Source organism: Macrotis lagotis, chromosome X, assembly GCF_037893015.1.
Source record: "Macrotis lagotis isolate mMagLag1 chromosome X, bilby.v1.9.chrom.fasta, whole genome shotgun sequence".
Lineage (NCBI taxonomy): Eukaryota > Metazoa > Chordata > Mammalia > Peramelemorphia > Peramelidae > Macrotis > Macrotis lagotis.
The window spans coordinates 695,954,477-695,976,525 of NC_133666.1; the positions used below are offsets into that span (position 1 = coordinate 695,954,477).

General features: G+C 41.6%; 1 protein-coding gene across 1 annotated transcript in view; it reads left to right on the plus strand.

The window, feature by feature from the left end:
• LOC141499611 (uncharacterized) overlaps window positions 1–22,049 on the plus strand; it is a 39,346-nt gene that overhangs the window by 8,143 nt on the left and 9,154 nt on the right. Inside the window, 9 exon segments of the mRNA XM_074202284.1 lie at window positions 2,736–2,862; window positions 3,524–3,619; window positions 5,001–6,797; window positions 6,800–6,900; window positions 14,380–14,639; window positions 15,324–15,508; window positions 17,710–17,750; window positions 18,707–18,833; window positions 19,295–19,390. Of these exon segments, the coding sequence (XP_074058385.1) occupies window positions 2,736–2,862; window positions 3,524–3,619; window positions 5,001–6,797; window positions 6,800–6,900; window positions 14,380–14,639; window positions 15,324–15,508; window positions 17,710–17,750; window positions 18,707–18,833; window positions 19,295–19,390 (2,830 nt within the window).

Genomic DNA, 22,049 nt, shown 5'->3' on the forward strand with positions numbered 1-22,049 from the left:
CTGTCCCAACTTCTCTATTCATCTCCAGTTTCACATCTGTAGTTGCTTTTCAGACATCTTGGAATGGATATCCAGTAGACATCTTAAACTCAATATGTCCAAAATGAAATTCATTTTATTTCCCTTCCTAGCTTCCTTATTTCCATTAAGGGCACCATCCTCTCATTCTCTCAGGCTTCCAACCTAAGAATCATTCTCAACTCCTCACTATCTTTCATGCCCTCCTCTCATATCCAAGCATTTGCCAAGGCCTGTTGACTTCACTTCTGCAGCATCTCTAAGATGTGCCCCCTCCTCTCCTCTCACCCTGCCCCTACCCTGGTGCAAGCCTTCATCAGCCGCCAGAGGTCTGCCTGCCTCCTTTCTCTCCCCACTCCAGTCCATCTTCCACTTAGCCACTACAGTGATTTTTCCTACAACACAAATCTGACAATCTTAACCCAGTAAACTCTGGTGACCTCTAGGAGCAAATACAAAATTCTCTATTTGGCTGTCCAAGCCATTCCTCACCTCCCTTCCTCCTTCTTTCCAGTCTTTTTTTTGCAAGGCAATGGAGTTAAGTGACTTGCCCAAGGCCACACAGCTAGATAATTATTAAGTGTCTGAGGCTGGATTTGAACTCGGGCACTCCTGACTATAGGGCCGGTGCTCTATCCACTGCACCATCCCTTCTTTCCAGTCTTTGCACCCCATAGTACTCCCCCACACGTCCTCTTTGCTTCAGGGACCCTGGTCTCCTGACTGTTCTGTGAATGGCATTCTCCCTTTCTCAGCTCTGGTCATCTCATTTCTGGGACTCTCTCCCTTGTCTGCTCTGACTTCTGACCTCCCTGGCTTCCTTTAAGTCCCAACTAAAATTTCATACTCTACAGGGAGACTTCCCTAACCCCTTAATTCCAATGCCTTCCCTCTTCTAATTATTTCCTATTGATCCTGTAGTTTTACATGTTGTTTCCTCCACCAGACTGAGCTCCCTGAGGGCAGGGACAGTCTTTTGTCTCTTTGTATCTCTAGTGCTCAGCACTGAGCCAGGTCAGTAAATGTCCAAGATTCTTGTTAAAAAGATTTTTTTTCCTCACTTAGCTTCTAATCCTATTTGCTTTTATTTTGCTTATTCAAAACTTCAAAAGTTCATTTATACTTCTATAATTATCTCTATTCCTTGTTTAGTCAATAATGGTTCCCCATCTATAATCTTGAAAATTCTCTCTCTTTTCCTCTAATTTATTTATCAGATGACTTTCTTATTTGGGTCTTGTAGTCATTTGGAGCCCTGGTGATATGAGGTGTTGGTCAAAACCTAATTTCTGCCAAATTACTTTCCAGTTTTGCATACTACTTTTGTTTATTAAGGAATCCTAAACCCAGTCACTGGTGTTCTTGATTTTAGTAACACTATACCGTTCTGTTCCACTGATCAAATGTTTTGGTTTTTTACCAGTACAAAATAGTTTTGCTGATTAATTGAGAAAGAGAAGGTAAAAAAGGAAACATTTATTCAACACTTTCTATTTGCTAGTATTTATGACAATTTATTATTATTTGCAAAATTATTCATGTTCTCAAGGAGTTCACATCTTGACCACCCTTTCAAGGGTGGAGAAAATCCCCTCGTGTTAACTGAGGTGGGTCAGACTTGCCATTTCTTCTCTAGGTCATTTTTCAAATGAGGAAATTCAGACAAACGGGGCATGTTGGACAGTTGTGGTGGTCCAAAGGACCTAGTGGGAGGACTTCTAGGCTCCCTTCATTACTGATTTTTTTCATATTTCCCTTGGGATGCTTGACTTTTTTCTCCAGATAAAATTTGTGATTTTCTATAGATCAGTAAGTCAACATGATGATAAAATTCTATTTGGCTTCCAAAAATTACCTTCACTAGGATAGGTCAGAAAAGATGTAGTGAGACAACAAATCCTAAGGAAACAGGAGTAAAGCATATGATGTGATTGTCAGAAAAGTCATTTGTCCTTGCTCCTTCAGAGAGGCCTCCCCATTGCTTGCCCAAATCCTGTCTAAGAATCCCCAAGTCACCCCATTAGAGTTAGTGAAGTGAAGTTTGTCCAGAAGAAGACAGCCAGAGTGGCACAAGGATAACAAGAATATTTGGAGGATCTGGAGTTTTTTAATCCTGAATGAGGAAAGATAGTGATCTCCAAGTAGTCAAACAGCTGTTATATGGAAGTGACTGCTAGCCAGGGCCATAGTGCATAGAATCCTGGGCCTGGAGTCAGGAAGACTCTTCCCCCTGAGTTCACTTCTGGCCTCAGACACTTACTAGCCATAAGCCTGGAGAAGGAATGGCAAACTACTCTAGTATCTCTCCAAGAAAACCCTAAATGGGGTCATAAAGAATCGGACAAACCGAGCAACAACAACATACAGAAGAAGGATTAGACTTGTAATGTTTGATCCGTAGAGACAGAGCTAGGAACAGTGGGGATAAGTTGCCAAGCACGAGATTTAGTTTCAATGTAAGAATAAAATTCCTAAAAATCAGAGCTTTCTGAAAGTAGAATGGGCGGCTTTGTGTATGTCTTCCTTGGAGGCTGCAGCCCCACTTTTTTTGGGAAGGAGCGAGAGAGATTCTTTGGTTTGGATTGGACTTGATATGATCTGGGGGTCCTTCTATATATATTAGATTTAGTGATTCCTTAAAAACCAGCTGTACCCATCCTCCCAAGTCCATGTGAAAAAAAGAAATGGCCTATGCAGAAATATGTTTGGTATTTCAGGAAATGGTGACATTCAAGGATGTGGCTATAGAATTCACCCCTGAGGAGTGGGGGCACCTGCACTCTTTTCAGAAAGAACTATACAGGGATGTGATGCTGGAGAACTATAAGAACCTGGTCTGCCTAGGTAAGAACAGCTTCCCCCTTTGATTCTTCTTCCCATTGGAGGGATTTTGCTTCCTTCATTAATAGCTAGCTTTTATATAGTACTATTTTGTTTAGGTTTTCAAAGTACTTTACAAATATTATCTCATTTAATCCTGGGAACTAGGTGCTATTATCCCCATTTTTAAATTAGGTGAGGGAACTGAGGCAAGTAGTTGTGAGGTAACCTCTCCAGGATCACATAGAGGTAGTAAGTATCTGAGAATAAATCAGAACTCAGGTTTTCCTGACTTCAGACTCGGGGTTGTATTCATTCTGGGACCCTGCTACATGTTGTCGGGTTTGCTGGATATTTCTTATCTTGCAGAAAATAGATAAGGTTTATTCTTTTGAGGACACAGGATAAGAAACTTGCTTTGGTTTATACTAATGGCAGCCTGAGCTCCTGCCTCTCATTCTATGATCTAGTAGCTGCAAAACTCTTCCCTTCAGACTCTGAAGAATGAAATGTCTCTTTCATCTGAGCCTATGTCCTTTCCCACCTATTTCCTAGGAAGTTAAGGGTGTCTTCTTCTAAGAGGTCCTTGTGTCATTCTCTAGGCCATCCTTACCTGTATGTTTGTTTCTAAGGAGATGCTAGTCACATCCTGAGCTGAACCAGATACATTTTTTTTTTCTGTTAGGTTTGGCAATTTCCAAGCCAGGTGTGATTTACCAATTGGAGCAAGGGAAAGTACCTTGGATGCCAGAGGGTGATGTCCCAAGAATCCCCTATGCAGGTGAGAGAATGAGATCTCAATAGTTCTTTACCAACAACAGCACAGCTAAATCATTGAAGGGTGAAAGAATTTTGAAGACATCAAGTAGGGAGATCTCTTTTCAAACTCCCTGATAAGCTATTTTGCTTCTCTGCACAGAAATGAAAGACTTTTCCTAATAATCCCCCACTTATATGGACCTCTAACTCTTAGATATGAAGAATGTTTTTAGGAATGTTTAACTTTCTCTTTTCCAACTTTGTTTACTTTTTCTCATTTGTTATTCTGCTTCTCTCCTTATATTCATTCATTATCCCTTTTTTTTTTTTAAAAAAATAGATGCTTTAACACAAAATACATTTTTTTGTGTATATAGTATTTGTGACAGATTTACCCTATTGGCCTCTATGTCACTTCCTGGTCAGTTTCTTAGTAAACATTTTAAAAGATTAGTGTTGCTGTAATAATGTATTCTTATAATGGTTGAAATGTGAAGGGCTTTAAGAGTCAACAGAGTAACTTGGATGTAATTCTATTTGTTTTTTGTTTTTTTTTTGGGGGGGGGTTTGCAAGGCAATGAAGTCCTCCTGACTCCAGGGTTGGTACTCTATCCACTGTGCCACTTGATTGCCCCATTTGGATGTGATTCTAGAGAATTAAAGGTAACTCTGGGAATTTTTTGAGCAGGATTGTGAAATGGTCAGACTTGTGATTAAGAAATGTCACTCTGATAGAGTGTAGTATATGGAAAGAAGACAATAGAGACTGGTAGAATTGAGAGCAGTTATGAGACCACCATTAGGTAGTCTGGGTAAGAAGGAATGAAACCCTAAACTATAGAGTAGTAGCCATATGAGTGGAGAGATATTGTGGAAGCAGAACTAATGAGACTTCACAAGTGATTAGAGTGAGAATAAGGTGTCTGAAAGATATTTACTTGGGCATCTTGGTAATCTGAAGAATAGAAATAACCCTACCAGAAATGGAAGTTAGGAAAAAGGGTAGATTATGGGATTCAGTTTCCCTCATTTGAAAAACATAGTACCTTACTGTTTCACAAGATTGTTTTAAGAATAAATATTTTGGGGGCAGCTAGGTGGTACAGTGGATAGAGCACCGGCCCTGGAGTCAGGAGTACCTGAGTTCAAATATGGCCTCAGACACTTAATAATTGCCTAGCTGTGTGACCTTGGGCAAGTCATTTAACCACATTGCCTTAAATAAATACAATTTTTTAAAAAAGAATAAATATTTTTATAAAATATAATTGACTAAACATATATAAAGCAGAACATAAGTTTGACAACAGTTTTGGTTAATAAAAGAGAAAGAACACAGGCTCAAATGTTAGGCAGAAAAAACAGAAGATATTTATATTCTTGTTATTTTTATTTTATTTTAGATTGGGATATTAGCCCTGAAACCATGGAGTCAGCTCCAAAAATGAATTTGGAAGATTCATTCCAAGAAAAATTCCCAAAGAGTAATCTCTTTCTTTCCAAGTTTGGAGAAGCCTGGGAATGTAATGCCAACTTAGAAAAGGAGCAGGGAAGTAAGAAGGAACAGTCACGAAAAATGGAAAGCATCCCAAAGAAAGCTCCCCCAAAAGGGACAGAACATGTATATAATAAATATAGTAGAGGCTTCTATCTTGGACCAATTCTTTTCTCCCAACATAGAGGATCTGCTGAAAAGAATCTCCATCAGTGTGATGTTCACAAAAAGAATTGCCGTTTCCATTCACACTTGAATAAATATAATAGCATCTGTTCAAACAAGAAGTTTTCCAAGTTTAATGAACGTGAGAAATTATTTAGTTATAATTTAGATCTAAATGACAACCATAGAATACATCCTGGATTGAAAACATTTGAAAGTGATGAATGTAAGAAGGCCTTCCCCAATATCATGAACTTGACTCAACATCAAAGAATTTCTACTGCAAAGAAGATTAATGAATGTAATGAATGTGGGAAGGTCTTTAGTCAGAAGACAGGACTTACTCGACACCAGAGAATTCACACTGGAGAGAAACCATTTGAGTGTAATGAATGTGGAAAGGCCTTTAGCCGGAAGACTGGACTTACTGAACATCAAAAAATTCATAATGGAGAGAAACCTTATAAATGTGGTGAATGTGGAAAGGCCTTCCGCCAGAGAATACGCCTTATTGAACATCAGAGAATCCATACAGGAGAGAAACCTTATGAATGTAAGTCTTGTGGAAAAGCCTTCCGGTGGAGCTCAGAACTTACTCGTCATCAGAGAGTTCATACAGGAGTGAAACCTTATAAATGTAATGAGTGTGGAAAGACCTTCTGCCGGAGGACAGGACTCACTCAACACCAGAGAATTCATACTGGAGAGAAACCTTACACATGTAAAGAATGTGGGAATGCCTTCCGCCAGAGAATACGCCTTATTGAACATCAGAGGATTCATACTGGAGAAAAACCTTATGAATGTAAAGAATGTGGAAAGGCCTTCCCCAGGAGTACAGAACTTACTCAACATCAGAAAATTCATACTGGAGAAAAACCTTATGAATGTAATTTATGTGGGAAGGCCTTCCGGTGGATCACAGAACTTAATGAACATGAAAGAGTTCATACTGGAGAGAAACCTTTTCAGTGTAAAGAATGTGGGAAGACCTTTCGCCAGAGAAGAAGTCTTATTCAACACCAGAGAATTCACACTGGAGAGAAGCCTTATAATTGTAGTGAATGTGGGAAGGCCTTTCGGTGGAGTACAGACCTTACTGAACATCAAAGAATCCATACTGGAGAGAAACCTTATACATGTAAAGAATGTGGGAAAGCCTTCCGTCAGAGAGCACCACTTGCTCAACATCAGAGAATTCATACTGGAGAGAAACCTTACAACTGTAATGAATGTGGACAGGCTTTCCGATGGAGAACAGGACTTACTGAACATCAGAGAATTCATAATGGAGAGAAATCTTATAATTGTAAAGAATGTGGAAAGGTTTTCCACCAGAGAACACGTCTTGCTCAACATCAGAAAATTCATACTGGAGAGAAACCATATAAATGTAATGAATGTGGGAAAGCCTTCCACCGAGGTACACATCTTACCCAACATCAGAGAATTCACACTGGAGAGAGACCTTATAAGTGTAAAGAATGTGGGAAGGCCTTCCGCCATAGAACACCTCTTGCCAAACATCAGAAAATTCATACTGAGAGAAACCTTGTGAATGCAATGAATGTGGGGAATCCTTTTGCTAAAACAGAGAGCTTAGAAAACATCAGATAATTCCTACTGAAGAGAAAATTCAGGAATGACAAAAGGGGTTATTCAACATGAATGATTTCATACTAGAGGATACTCAATGTAATGAATATGGGAAATTGTTTTTTGAGAAGAAACATAAGAATGCTAATGGACAGAAACTTTGTGACTGCATTGATTTTACATTTAAATATGAACATATATATATATATATTCACATAATATTAAAAGAATTTAAGAGGATATCCTTATAAATGAAGAAAATTCCTGTCTCATTTCTTAGTGGTTATTCCAAACCTTTTCCTTCTTAAGACCACCTGTATCTCTTTAAATCTTAAGAAGACATATACAGTATATATTTTTTAGACCATACCAAAGGAATTAAGATGAATAATAAGAACCACAAAACCCTCCAACAACCTAGGGCACATTCACAAAACTACAGAATATTTGTGGATAGAGTGACCACCAACTTGGAGTATAATAGGAGTGTGGTAGACATATAAGGAAACACGTGTGACCAAGGCCACTTATGCCCCTTGTATGGCAAAGACTAGAGATTCTTTACTTTTAGAACACTTTCCTTAGCTTGAATCTTTTTTTTTTTTTGCAAGGCAATGGGGTTAAATGTTGCCCAAGGCCACACAGCTAGGTTATTATTAAGTGTCTGAGGCCGGATTTGAACTCAGGTACCCCTGACTCCAGGGCCAGTGCTCTATCCACTGTGCCACCTAGCTGCCCCTATAGCTCAAATCTTGATTGCCAAGGCCAACACAATAAATGCTTTTGAGAAAATTATGGTAGTCACATTGCTGTGTACTCCCTTCACTCCCAAACCTCCCAAATCCCCAGAGCTATCACTCCTGTCTTCCAGTCACAAGAACATGTATATTTTGCTAAGTCTAAATCCTTGGCCTGTGCCCTTGAGTTGATCCTTTCCTTCTACTCCAGAGCTCTCTTCCTTTTCCTTTTCCTCTCTCTCTCCTTCAAAGGTCTGTCTGTCTCTCTCTCTCCCCCAATCTTTTTGCTCTTTACTGGCTCCTTTCTAGCTATGTGCAAACATCCCAATTCTCCTGATACTTCCTCATAAAATGCATCATTTCTCATGCAGCTAAATTTTTCCTGCAGTTACCATTTCATATGTCTTCTAATTCCTTACTAACAAACTTCTTTAAAAAATTTTTTATACACATTGTCTCTAATTACTCCTCACTACCAATATCTCTACCTACATTGCATTTATAGTGTGATTTGTTCCCAACCACTCACATGAAACTACTCTCTTAAAATGGAATATTTTATGACTTCTTTAATGATAATATTTGGTAGCCATGATTTTATCCCTTTTCTGCTAAAGTTTTAAACACTATTGATTGCTTCCTTCTGCATACTCTCTCCTCTTCAAAGACTGCACTTATTTAATTCTCATATGGTTTTATGTGCTATTTTTTTTCCCCTATACTGGTTATTTTTATGTTCCCTCATTCTTTAAGGAGGGTGTTCCCCTTTGAAGAGTTCATTGAATTTCCATTTGTGGGAAGGGCACAGACCAGTCATTCCTCATTCTCTAGACTTCAACACAATTCCCCCATGTTGGCATCTCCTTTCCCTAATATGATTTCTTGGTAAATTTTTAAATGTATACTTGAATACAGAATGAGAAAAGAAAAAAAATTACATATATAAGGTAGACCATAAGAGAGATTCAATATAAAGCAAATTTCCTTTTCAAGAAAACTACACATTGTTTTCAAAGTTGCTCCTTTAATTTGCTTCCTTAAAGGTTTTCTTTTGTCCTTTGCTGTGTACTTTTTTTACTTTACTTTTCCCCTCCAGAAGTTGACAATTAAGGATGGATTTATGTGTATATCTCTATCTATCTATCTATCCACACATACATAGATGTACATAGATATCTGTATACTTTTACATATACATACGGACATATACATGCTAGGCTCATTTTTTCCTGTCATCTGTTTTGCTAAAGAGAGATGGCATCTTCATATATCTAAGTCTTTGTTTTTCTAAATCAACCAGCTTATCATTTCCTACACCACAGCAATATTGCAACCCGATATTCTATCTGAGAGATCATTTATGAAAGTTTTCTCCTGATTTTCTGCATTTCTTTTGCTCTTGGCTACATTGGTCTTATTTATACGAGAAAATTTTAATTTAAAATAATCAAAATTACCCTTATTACACTTCAATAATTCTCTCACCTTATAACAGTTTAAGGTCAAATACTGCTGAGTCTACTTTTACATCTTTTCCCCCCAGGTTTCTTTGAAATTCCTGACCTTTTGTTCATCCAAATGAACTTTGTTATTTTTTTTCTAACCCAGTAAAATAAATTTTAATCCTTTAATTGGAATGATAATGAATAAATAGATGAGTTAGGTAAAAAGGTATTTTAAATAGTCTAAAATAGTATTGAATAATATTGCTGACAAATAGTGTAGTTTATTTTTCACTTTAGATTAAGACTATTTTAAGTTTAACTTGTAGATCATGATTACCATCCCTGCCTTTTTTTACATACTAAATACTACTGCCCTTTATTTTTTCTTTGTCTCATTTTTATAATTCCTAAAAACAACATATTGTTGATTCAGATTTTTAATCTGCTGTCCATTTCTGTTCTATGGATAAATTTGCCCCATTCACTATCCTTACCTATTCACCTTATTCCTTCCTATTTTTCCTCACTATTTTTCTCACCCTACTCACCTTATTCCTCCTAACCCTTTTCTTTTTTTTTAGTTTTTTTTTTTTGCAAGGCAAATGGGGTTAAGTGGCTTGCCCAAGGCCACACAGCTAGGTAATGATTAAGTGTCTGAAGTCGGATTTGAACTCAGGTACTCCTGACTCCAGGGCCAGTGCTTTATCCACTATGCCACCTAGTCGCCCCTCCTAACCCTTTTCTTCTATCTTGTCCTCCCATTCATTAAATCTACCCACCCCCTAATCTACCCCAATCTATCCTCTTGCTTTCTTATTTCCTTCTGAATTTAGAAGATGTTTATATCCTTCTGGATATTGTGTGTATGTGTGTATATTTTATATATATATACATATTTATATAAAATATATGTATATATATGTATATACATATATATACCTATTCCTGAAGAAAATAAACTTGCAGCACTACCCACTCTACCCCTTTAACTTCTGTATTTTTTTCCTTTTATGCTTCATTTGTCTGAGATCTTTATTCCTTTTTAATCTCTCCCTAGTTTTATTTTTTTAAGAATCTCACCATCATACTCAGTTCAGTCCATTCAAACCACCCAAATAATATGAGAGTTATGCGAACTTAATATTTTCATACATATGAAGTAAACAATTTGACTTTATTGAATCCCTTTTAATTGGTCTTTAATATTTACCTTACATTCCTACAGGATGTTATGTGTTGAATAGTTCTGGGGGTTTATAAAAACACCAAAACTTGAAAGACTTTGAATTAAATGTCCATTTTTTTTTCATTCAGGATTATACGTAACTACTGGGTAAAGTTTTTACTTGGTTTTGCACTTTTGCTCTACAGAATATAGAATTCCAAGACCCATGGTCCTTCAACGTAATAGCTGCTTGATCTTTTATAATCCTTATTGTAGCTCCATGATATCTAAATTGTTTTTTCCTTGTTGCTTCTAATATTTTCTCCTTAGGGCAGCTAGGTGGTGCAGTGGAAAGAGCACTGACCCTGGAGTCAGGAGGACCTGAATTCAAATCCAGCCTCAGATACTTAATAGTGACCTAGCTGTGTGGCCTTGGGCGAGCCACTTAACTCCGTTTGCCTTGCAAAAACCTTAAAAAAAAAAGGTAAAAATATTTTCTCCTTAACCTTGAAACTTTGAAACTTGGTTATGCTATCCCTGTGTTTTATTTCTGGTATCTCTTTCAGGTGGTGATTGGTGGATTTCTTTCTTCTTTTCCTTTTTGCCTTGTTCTAGAACTTCAGGGCAATTTTCTTTGATAATTTCTTATAATATTGTATCAAAGAGTTTTTATTTTAATTTTCAGGTAGGGTGACTATTCTTTTCTTTTTTCCTTTTTGGTTTTTGCAAGACAATGGGGTTAAGTGACTTGCCCAAGTCACAGTTAGCAAGTATCAAGTGTCTGAGGTGGGATTTGAACTCAGGTCTTCCTGATTCCAGGGCCAGTGCTATATCCATTTCACCACCAGCTGCCTAGTTTTACTATTATATTTTTTTCTCCTCTATTTGTTCTCCAGATGAGTTGTTTTTCTGTTAAGATTTCACATTCTCTTATATTTTTTCATTCATCTGATTTTGTTTTATGATTTCTTGATGTCTTAGAATGTCATGAACTTCCCTTTGCCCACATTTTCAAGGAATTATTGTCTTAAAGGTTTTTTTTTTAGGATTTTTGATTTTTTTTGTAAGGCAAATGGGGTTAAGTGGCTTGCCCAAGGCCACACAGCTAGGTAATTATTAAGTGTCTGAGACTGGATTTGAACCCAGGTACTCCTGACTCCAGGGCCGGTGCTTTATCCACTGTGTCACCTAGCTGCCCTGTCTTAAAGTTTTTTTTGTCTAATTTTAGTTGATTGACTTTTCATAAATTTCTTGGATTCCTTTTTATTTTTTCTAACTTTTTCTCAATCTCTTATTTGATTTTACAAGTCCTTTTTTTTTTTTTTTTTTTTTTAGTTTTTTGCAAGGCAAACGGGGTTAAGTGGCTCGCCCAAGGCCACACAGCTAGGTAATTATTAAGTGTCTGAGACCGGATTTGAACCCAGGTACTCCTGACTCCAGGGCTGGTGCTTTATCCACTATGCCACCTAGCCGCCCCGATAATTGTTTCTAATAAGAATTTTTTTTCCCCAGAAAAATTCCAAGAATGACTCTGGCAGCTGATGGAAAGTTATTTCCAAAGAAAAAAAGAGAAAGGCCTGTGCCTTCCAGAGGGCACCAATTGTCCCAAAACTGAAAGAACCTAAGTGAAGGGATGTTGGAAAATGGCTAGGTTGAGGTGATGGGTCATTTCTAGAAGGGCATTGACCCCAGGGAGCTCCCCGATTCGCATACAAACAAAACCTGAAGTTTTGTTTATTATGTCTTATGCCCATGGGCTTTTTCCCTGACTCACCTGTTTCATGTCCATAGATGCTGCTTAGGACTTCTTCCAGGTTCCAGGGGAATCGACCTTGCTCCAACTGGTCGATCACATTTGGTCTGGCAGTCACAAGACCTGCGTGACAGAAACAGGAAAGTGCTGGGTTCAGAGAGCTAGCTGCAATGCAATTCCAGGCTCCTCTTTCAGACTGGCATGCAGAGAAGACTGAGGAGGAATGAGAATGAGCTCCAGTGGAAATAGATCATTGAGCTGATTTGGGCTCCAATAGGAAATGAGGACTGAGAGGCCTGCTAAGAGCATGGGGACCCTTAAAGCTGAGGCTCTTATCCTCTTCTGTGTCTGGCACCCCTCCGTGACAGGCAGCATGGGATAGCAGCTGACATGGATCTCAAACCCTGGGCTGCTCTTTACCCAGTGGCATTGGGGAAGTCCCCTCCCTTCTTAAGGCTTCAATTTCCTCTTCTACAAAGCAAGGCCACTGGACAAGGACACTGGATCCCTTCCAGCCTTTCGTCTTTGAGTCAGTGATGACCTCAACATCTTGGATCACAGGATGCTGCAAAGAAAGGTGTCCACATTTTGAGTCACTTCAAAAATAAGTTAACTCCAACTCACCTTCTGGACCCTGGAAGCCAAGTAGTTAGTGTCATTTCCACCTAAATTCTTGTAATTTTTTATTTTTTGGTTTTTGCAAGGCAATGGGGTTAAGAGGCTCGCTCAAGGTCACATAGCTAGGTCATTATTAAGTGTCTGAGGTTGGATTTGAACTCAGGTCCCCGACTCTAGGGCCGGTCCTTTATCCACTGCCCCACCTCCTAAATTCTGTCCCATGTGGAGAGGGGCAGGTTCCTCAGAAGTCCAAGCAGGAGAAAATAAAGAAATGATGAGCAGGAGGCCTGGCCTGGCAGCTCCCAGACCAGGGCCTGGGAAGCCTCCAACATCTCCAAGATTCAGCGGAAACTGGATGAACCTCAGGAGTGTGGGGTTCAGCCTTGACTCAACTTCGTAAATACAAACCAAGCATTGACTGTGTGGGGCTGTGGGGACAAAGAGACAGAAGAGAAATAATCCCTTCTTTGGTGGCACCCTAACCACAACACTACACCTGCAGGCAAGTCATTTTCCTACCCTAGACCTCAGTTTCCCCATCAGTAAATTGGGTACAATTATATTTCTAGTACCTACTTTGTTAGATTGTTCTAATCACTCTGGACTAAGCATTCATGAGCCATTTATAACACCTGGCTATAGATGCAATTATTATCCAGTTGAAAAAACTGAGGCAGGCAGAGTTAAGCAGCCTGCCCTGGATCACATGGCTAGTCAGTATCTGAGGTAAGATCTGAGCTCTGTCCTTCCTGACTCCAGATTCACAGATCTAGCCGCTTCTCCACCAGCGGGCCACCTCATGGTAGATATAGAATAATCTAATATGAAGTTCCTTCTCTTCCTTCTGTGACTTTATCCCAGGCCTAGCATGTTCTCAGTCCTCAACTTGGGCCTCTTGAAACACCCATCTCCTTTCAAACCTCACTTCCTTAGTCCTACGACCCATTTCTTGGAAATTACTTTCTGTATGCTTTTTGTCTTTGTTTTCTTAGCGAGCTAACTTCACTGATGTAGGCCAGGGTTGTCCAAAATGCAGCAGCACAATTTTATACGCCGTCTCCCCCCTCTTTGGGTTTACGACATGCTAAACCACGGTGTATCTCTCTGCTGGCATACTGTCCAGAATGCTTACAACGGGCACCAATGAGGGCCATTCCAGGCCCTACACCAGGGCAGGAACTGATGAAAGGGAAGGATGAGAGGTCACCCAGAGGAGAAAACCTGAACCAGAATGGGGGTAGGGCAGGGCAGCAGCACATATATTATAATTTCACAATCCACAAGTGCAGTGCATAGAGCTTGGAATCCGGAGGACGGGAGTTCAGATCCAATCTCAGACACTTGCCACTTCCCAGCTGTGTGACCTTGGGCAAGTCCTTAACCCTGATCCCCTCACATCCAGGGCCATCTCCAATCATCCTGATCCATATCCAGTCACTGGACCCAGAGGCTCTAGAGGAGAAAGGTGAGGCTGAGGACTCTGCACAGCCCCCTCACTCCAATCCATTCACGTGCCTGTCCAGGCCTCACCTCCGGGCCTCCAGGTCTTCTCAGAGCCTGAAGAACAACCATCATCATCATCATCATCATCATCATCATCACCATCATCACAACTCACAAAGCTCATGCCTACTAAGGAACCACACGGTGGGGTGTCACCAGGTCCCTCAGTCCCCTCGAGGGGAGCTCTGCCCTGGCTGGTCTATTGGAACACACGTGGGGACCCAGAGCCTACAGAACGGCACACCTGGTAGCTAAAGGGCTTCCCTGAGCTTGCAGGATTCGGTCCTCTAAACTACATTTCCCAGAATGCCCTCCGCCTCCCTGGTGGAAGGCGGGACTTCCGCCCCACGTGCCTGGGGCCTCCCGGAAGTCGGGCTCTTCGGCGCTTTTCAGGCTTCTGTGGCTCCCCGCCGCCCCAGGCGAAGGCACTTGGGGCTGTGCAACCCCCTCCCCTCAGGAAGCCGGTGGAGACCGAGGGAGAGTGGGTGGGCAGCGAGGGGCGGGCAGCAGCCACGGGCGCCATGCTTCTCTCCGTCCTCCCTCTCCGAGGCGCCCTGAGGAAAAGGTACAGTGCTGTCGCCTAGGGTCAGTCCGCGTCTGCGCAGTCGCGCTCCCCAGCCCCTCGCGGCCAGCGCGCGCAGGCGCAGTCCCCGCGCCCTCGCCTAGCCCCGCCTCCTTCCTCTGCTGGCGGGCTCCGCCCCTTCCCCACCCCCCTCCCTCCAGGCCCCCCTCCCCTTGCACCCCCCTCTCTTCCTGAGCCCCCCCGCCCCCGTGGCCGCGCTTCCACCTTCTGGGGCCCATCCAGACCCTTAGACTCTTCCCCGACATTGAGCTTGACCCTCCTCCGGACGGAAATCAGCCCGCTTCTCTGCCTGGGCCCCTTTTCTCCCCGGGCCCCCAGGGTCCCCATCTTAGAACTGCCATTGCCTCTTTTCTCCTTTAATCCCCTCCTCCAAATCCAACCAGTTGTCTCCTCAGTGCTCCTCCGTCAGTTCTTTCAGATTTATTTAATATCCATGTTGGCATTGATTATGAATTTCATCGATTACCTATTCCATAAATAAAATGAATATTACTAAAGCATTTGATGACGCTAAACAGGATGCCAGGTCCATGGCACCCAAAGCCGTCTGTGCCCTGAGAGAGCCTGGGTGCTAGTGTAGGAGACATGGGCAAGTATTTAAGGCGCCAGAAAGGCGGATCTCTCCTCTGGTGTGTGGGGAGGACGGGCTCCCGGGCTGGGGGTCAGCCGCATCCTGCAGGGCCTCCTGGACACCGAACCTTGCTGGAAGCTAGGGGGTCCCATAGGGACGACCTTGGTGCCTGAGGGTGCCAGGCAGGACAGGAGGAAGAACATTGTCCCAGGTGGAGAACGCAAGCTGGCTGGCGCCTGGGTCGGCCGTGTGTGTGTGAAGCCCGAGCAAGAGGTGAAGGGTTTTTAGTGCTGACCAAAGGAATTTACCCGGTCCTCGAGTAGCAGGCAGAGCCTTAGAGTGATCATCTGGACTTCACCGTGGCAGGAAAGACTGGCAAAATTCATTAAATGTCTCTTGTGTGAAAGGCTGGCATGGAAGCCCAAATCACCACAGTTTCTGCTCTCAAGAAGCTTCCAGTCTTCTGAGGGAAAAGGCATGTAAACAGTGAAGTGCAGGGAAGTAACATGCAAACAGCTGGATCCAGTGCCTGGCCACTGTAGGGGCTCCGTTCTTCTTATTCGATTGTTACAAACAAGACGCAGAATAAATTCTGTCTAGTTGGCTCAAGAAGGATTGCACAAGGCTTCGTGTCAAAGGTAGAATTTTAGTCAGGTAAACAGGAGGCTGGGATGAGGAAGGAACCCATTCCAGGCTTAGGGGTAGCCGCCGAAAATGCTCAGCATTGGTCTGCAGATGGACAGCTGAACTGGGTGGGAGGCCAAAGTCCCTGGAAAGCAGTGTGGGTAACAAAGGTAGAAGGAACACAATATTTATTATATTTGATTTTAGAGGCAGTAAGGAACTATTTGGACATCCAGATAACAGTAAATAGTGTGCTGGGCTTGGAATCATAAAGATTCATGTTCCTAAGTGAAGTCTGGCCCCAGATCCTGCCTAGCTGTGTGACCCTGGGCAAGTCAGTTAACTCTGTTTGTCATAGTTTCTCATCTATAAAATGAGCTGGAGATAGAAATGGCAAACCACTCCAGAATCTCTGACAAGAAAAGCCTCAGTAGGATCAGGAAGAGTCAGACACAACGGAAATGACTGAATCCACTGGAGTGGTTCTCTTAATGAAGAGAAAACCATTAGGTTCTTTCAAGGATAAATGAAGAAGAGATAGGCTGAGGATATAAACCTGGGTGCTGACTCTGAGGGTGGAGGAAGTGGTGGAATTAGGTCCTATAAGATTTGGCAGCAGATGGGATGTGAGATGTGGACGAGTGAAAGGGCAAGGATGACAGAGTGGTGGAATTCCAAGACTGGAAGCCTGGGGGGGGGGGGGGGGGGCCCAGGCAGAAGTAGAGACACTCCTGTCTTCCATCTCTTCCACCCTCCATCTCTTTTACTTCATCAGCACAGCCAAGGCTCCTGTAGCCATACTTGCTTCCTAACTGATCTGCCTGCTTCTAGCTTCTTCTCATTCAGGCAGTCCTCTGAAGACTTGTAAAATAGTCTTCCCAAGACCTTGCATTGAACCTGTAATTGTACTCCCAGATACTTAGCGGCTCCCTAGGACAAAGTACAGTTTCCTCAACCTGGTGTTCAAAGCCTCTCTGGCTCCTCTCAATCTATCCAGACTTAATTCCCTTTAATACCATCAGTCCCCAAACCACGTACCAACCGAGAATGTTGTTCAGAGGTTTGTTCGTCAACACAAAATTCCCAGAAAGAGCTTTAAACTATGAACAGACCTGAGGGAGGCATTTCATCGCCTGCCTGCATGTATTTCTATAGGCCACCTCCACCCCAATTCCCATTCCCAGCAGCAGCAGCCCTTGCCTGTTATGCCCTCATGACCTTGGTTTCTCAGAATTCTTATTTTTTTTCTGAGGTCCTTCTCAGAACTAGCTCCTCTGTGAGGCTTTTTCTGATTCTGCTTTCCCCCCAGAGTTAGTTTTTTCCTCAAATTTTCTGTTTACTTGTAATTGTATGTGACAAATCAGAGGTATACTGGGACCAACTGCAACCAGGGAGAGTTCAAATTTTCTTTGAGAGCATTTACTGTTTGGGAAATGCAAAGACCACAAATTGGGGTTTGATTTATTGTTTTGTTGATTGTCTAATCTTAAAGGATGGAGAAAATGTTAAAAATGCAGATTAAACTTAAAAGTGAGTTCCCCTGGAAGACTGTTAACCCACCAGCAGCATACTCCTCACTGTCAGCCCCAGCAAAAGGAAAGTTTCTGAGTCATTTCTCTCCTTGTTGCCTCCCTGCAAATAAGACTGCCTTGTCCATAGCAAGGATTCAGGTAGTATCGACTCATTGGGAGTCCTGAGCTCCCTTGAGATCACAGCAAGGTGCTGTTGGGGCATCCCCTAGATGTGGTTTGGAGGCTGCAGGAGAGGGCCGATCTTCCTCCTCTTTATGCTTTGCTTTCTTGTGCAGCTCCAATTTCTGAGGACTCTGCTTTCCCAGGCAGTGGGAGCTTTGATAAGGGAGAATGGCCCCTGTGCTTCTGCCCAGCAAGGACCACCAGGTATGTGAGAGTTTGTTGGTTTCCTGAAATAACATCTTTGTCCTCTGACCTCCAGAGACCATTTCCTCCTCCTTCTACCCCCCCTTCCTCTTTTCCCAAGTAAATCATTCAGATGTCAGCTATATTGTTGTTGTATAGGCATTTCAGTCATATCTGACTTTGTGATCCCATTTGGGGTTTTCTTGGCAACTGAGGCAAACCAAGATAAGGGGCTTGCTTAGGGTCACATATCTAGGAAGTGTCTGAGACCAGATTTGAATAGAGAGGCCTAGTGTTCTATCCACTGCACCACCTAGCTGCCCCCAATGTCAGTTATGTTTATTGGTGAATGATTGAGGAATAAATCCTCACTGTTACTATCCTCAAACTATATTTAACATTGCAGCCAGTGACCTACCAGGGTTTTCTCCCTTATCATTGAGCCTGAATAACACCCCTCACCCTCCAACCTCCCTTTCCTATCCACCCCTCCTCCTCCCTCTGCTGTTCCTGATATTCTTTGGTAGCCTTCTAGGTTAGGTCACCGACTGCCTCCACTGCTAAGGTGTTCCACTCCCCTTGAGCATTAGTTTCTGTGCACCTAAAAATGATCCTTCACTGGCTTGTACACATTGTACTCTTCTTTTTATCCCATGTAAATGTAGGCCCTTGAAGGAAAAGCTCATTAGTCATTTCATTTCCATGTCCTTTGCCTTGAATTGATAAAAATAAAAAAATTATTGAATTGGAGTAATAGGAACCATGACAGTTTCTGATGTTGAGAGTCACTCTTTAATTCTAATATGGCTCAGACCTTCCATCTTAGGCTGCCGTTCCCAATGCTGAGTCCTTTTTTAGCTATGGGTTGGAGTAAGCAGCCTGAGGGCCCTTTTCCCTCTCTGTGAAAACCAGCATTGAACTTAGAGTCCATATTGGGAAGGGGACCTGGAGATGCAGAACTATATTTGGAATTTTAGGAATCTGTGACATTTGAGGATGTGGCTGTGAACTTCACCCTGGAAGAGTGGGGACACTTACACCCCTCTCAGAAGGAGCTGTACTGGGATGTGATGCTGGAGAACTACCACAACCTGGCCTGGCTAGGTAAGGACTCAGACCTCTTGCTGGAGAACTTTTGCTTCTTTGTTTAATAAAGACTGTGGCATCTTTTCAGTGTTTGCCACTAAAGGTTTCTCATGGAGAAACTGTAGGCTGCTCCTCTTTTTGTGCCCATGTCACAGGAGACTTTGGCCTATGAGGTGAAAGAATTTGGATTTGTATAAATAGAAATTGGCAAGTTCATTGTTTAGTCGCTGAGATTTTTCCCTAAAGTTCCATTGCAGAGGCTGGAGACATGAAAGGTTCCCATGGTCTTGGCGGGTCCTTTCTGAAGTCAGGCTTACTCCTTAATGCATTCTTATATTTTCTAGGAGACAAGTAGAAGGCATCAGAAATCCTTGGTCCCTCTCTTTAGACCTTCTTGGCGTTTCCATTTTTCCCTGTGAGAGAAGAATCACATTCTGAGCCAGCTTTCTGAATCAGTATCTTTAATTTTCAATGTTTAGGACTGGCAGTTTCCAAACCAGATGCGATTGACCAGTTGGAGAGAGGGGAAGTGTTTTGGATGTCAGAGGGAGATGGCCCAAGTAGCACCTGTCCAGGTGAGTGAGGAAGGGAAAAATGGGTAAGTCACTGCCAGCAACATCACAAGTGGTTATTGGGAGAAAGGATGTTGGCAGTTTTGGATAGTGATTTGTCACAGCTCCTGAGGCCCCTCAGGACCAGAACTGAGGCTGTCTGGGATGAGCTGCTTCCAGGATTTCTGCTCAGTCACATGCTTTCTGCACATATCTCTCTTGCTCATTTGTCCCTCCAGTCTCAGAGGAAGGGGTTGACAAAGGAGAAAGTTTTCTCTTTCACCATTTTAATGCTTTGCCTAATCTCAGCAGCTCTTCTCCTGATTTTCCACTTGTGAACATTGCTTCTTTCTCTCTCTTTTTTTTTTTTGTGAGTGCTAATGGAATCCTGACTGGCCACAGCCCCTTTGTTGTCATGTCCTATTTGAATTACTTTTTATTGTAGTTGTTCAGTCATGTTGTTTGATTTTATTTAGGATTTTCTTGGCAGAGATACAGGCATGGTTTACCATTTCCTTCCCCTGTTCATTTTATAGATGAGAAAACTGAGGCCAAAAGGGTGAAGTATCTGAAGGAGTCTCTATATGCCCCTGCTTTTTATTCTATTTTTAGGTTTATTTTTCTCCTATCATTGTTTCAAAATAAGTTTTCCTTTCTCTTCCTTTTTAATGACTCCTCATATTTGAGTCATTAAAACTTTAGTCAGAATAACCAAAACTTCTTTAGCTATAACCAAATCACTGGAAACATTATTTCTTGCCTTTTGTTATTACCTTCCTCTTCACCCCGTCTCCCAGGAAAAGGTAATCCTACTCTTTGCCAAGGCAGACTCTTCTACCTACCTACATGATCCCATTTCATTCCAGCTTTCCAGTATATGGCCCTCTTCTAATCATACTTTTTCATTGATCTTCAGTGTCTTCTTGTCTACTGATTTTTCACATTGCCTACAAACATTCTTGCATCTCAGACATCTTCTGTCTTTGCTAATTATCTTGCCATAGCTCATCTGCCCTTTGTGGTAAACCTCCTTGATAAGACCATCTGCAGTAGATTCCTCTACTTTTCTCATTCGTTTCGTAATTTTCTATAATCTGGATTTCTATTTTATCACTGGACCAAAAGTGTTCTCTCCAGTCTTTTCAGTTATCTCTTAATTCACATATCCAGTTGCCTTTTCTCAATATTCGTCTTTCTTAATCTCTGTGCTCTTTAATGCTATTAAACATTGTTGATAACTGGACATTATTGGATTTATCAGCTTCCTTGGATTTAATTATCATCTTTATGCCTATGATTCTCACATTACAATTGCCTGTCAGACATTTTAAAATGGATATCCTTTAGATGCCTTAATTCAGCATATATTAAACTCACTAATTTTTCTTTTATCTTCTTCCCTTACAACCTTCCCTGCTATTGTTGATAACACCATCCTGATAATCCTCTTGATTTACAACCCAAATGTCATTCTTATCTCCTCACTATTTGTCAACCTCCACATGCCAACTTTTGTCGTGACCTATTGATTTCCCCTTTGCAACATCTCTCAAATACACCCCCTTTTCTTTTCTGACATTGCTCCCACCCTGGTATAGGCCTGTATCACCTTATAACTGGATTATTATAAAAGCTGCTGGGGGAGTCTACCTGCCTCAAGCTTCTCCCCACTCCAGTCCATGTGTTCACTAAAGTGATTTCCTCAAGTGCAGATCTGAACTCGATAAACCCCAGGGACTTCCTGTCAATTCTAACTCAAATACAGAATCATTGGTTTGGCCATTAAGGATGGTTATGATACTTTTCCAACATTCATTTTGATGACTTTGTTGTTAATAAGCTTATCCTTAACATTGTTGTCATCAGTGTTTTCTTTGATTGGTATGTTTTTCTTACCTTGGTTAACATTTCTATAGCTCAGGATAATACAGAGCATTTACCTAGGAAATTATAGAAAGGCAGTGTTTTCTGTCAGTGGTAGGTATATCCACAAGAGATCCCACATGTATATGTGTGTGTGTGTGTGTGTGTGTGTGTGTAAAATTAAGTAATTTCTGGCAATATTGTCATTTTTACAGAATCATTTCCTCTCAGCCAGAGACCATGTATAAATTTAATTATGTTTGATTTCTGTTTAACTTGTTTTACCCTATTGGTTCTGTCAGTTTCTGTCAGCCTCTTTTTCTGGTATATTGAAACAGGATTTGTGATTGGGAAATTGATGAAGGGAGAAGGGATATTTCCTGTAGCTGTTGTATCTGTCTGAGAGATGAGTACATTTGTGTTTGTGTTCAAAAGAAGAGGTGAGAACAACGACTCAGTTCACTTGCTGATAATTAGAATAAGCAAAGCTTTTAACCTCATAGGACACAGTTGTCTCATGAGGGAGGTAACTAGGGAGTATACTCACAAAGGCCTTTTCTTCTTTGGGGGGGGGGCTTTTTTTTAAATTGTTTTTTGAATTTTACAATTTTTCCCCCAATCTCACTTCCCTCCCCCCACCCCCCACTGAAACAATCTGATAGTCTTTTTTTTTAGGTTTTTTTTTTTTTGCAAGGCAAATGGGGTTAAGTGGCTTGCCCAAGGCCACACAGCTAGGTAATTATTAAGTGTCTGAGACCAGATTTGAACCCAGGTCCTCCTGACTCCAGGGCCAGTGCTTTATCCACTTCACCACCTAGCT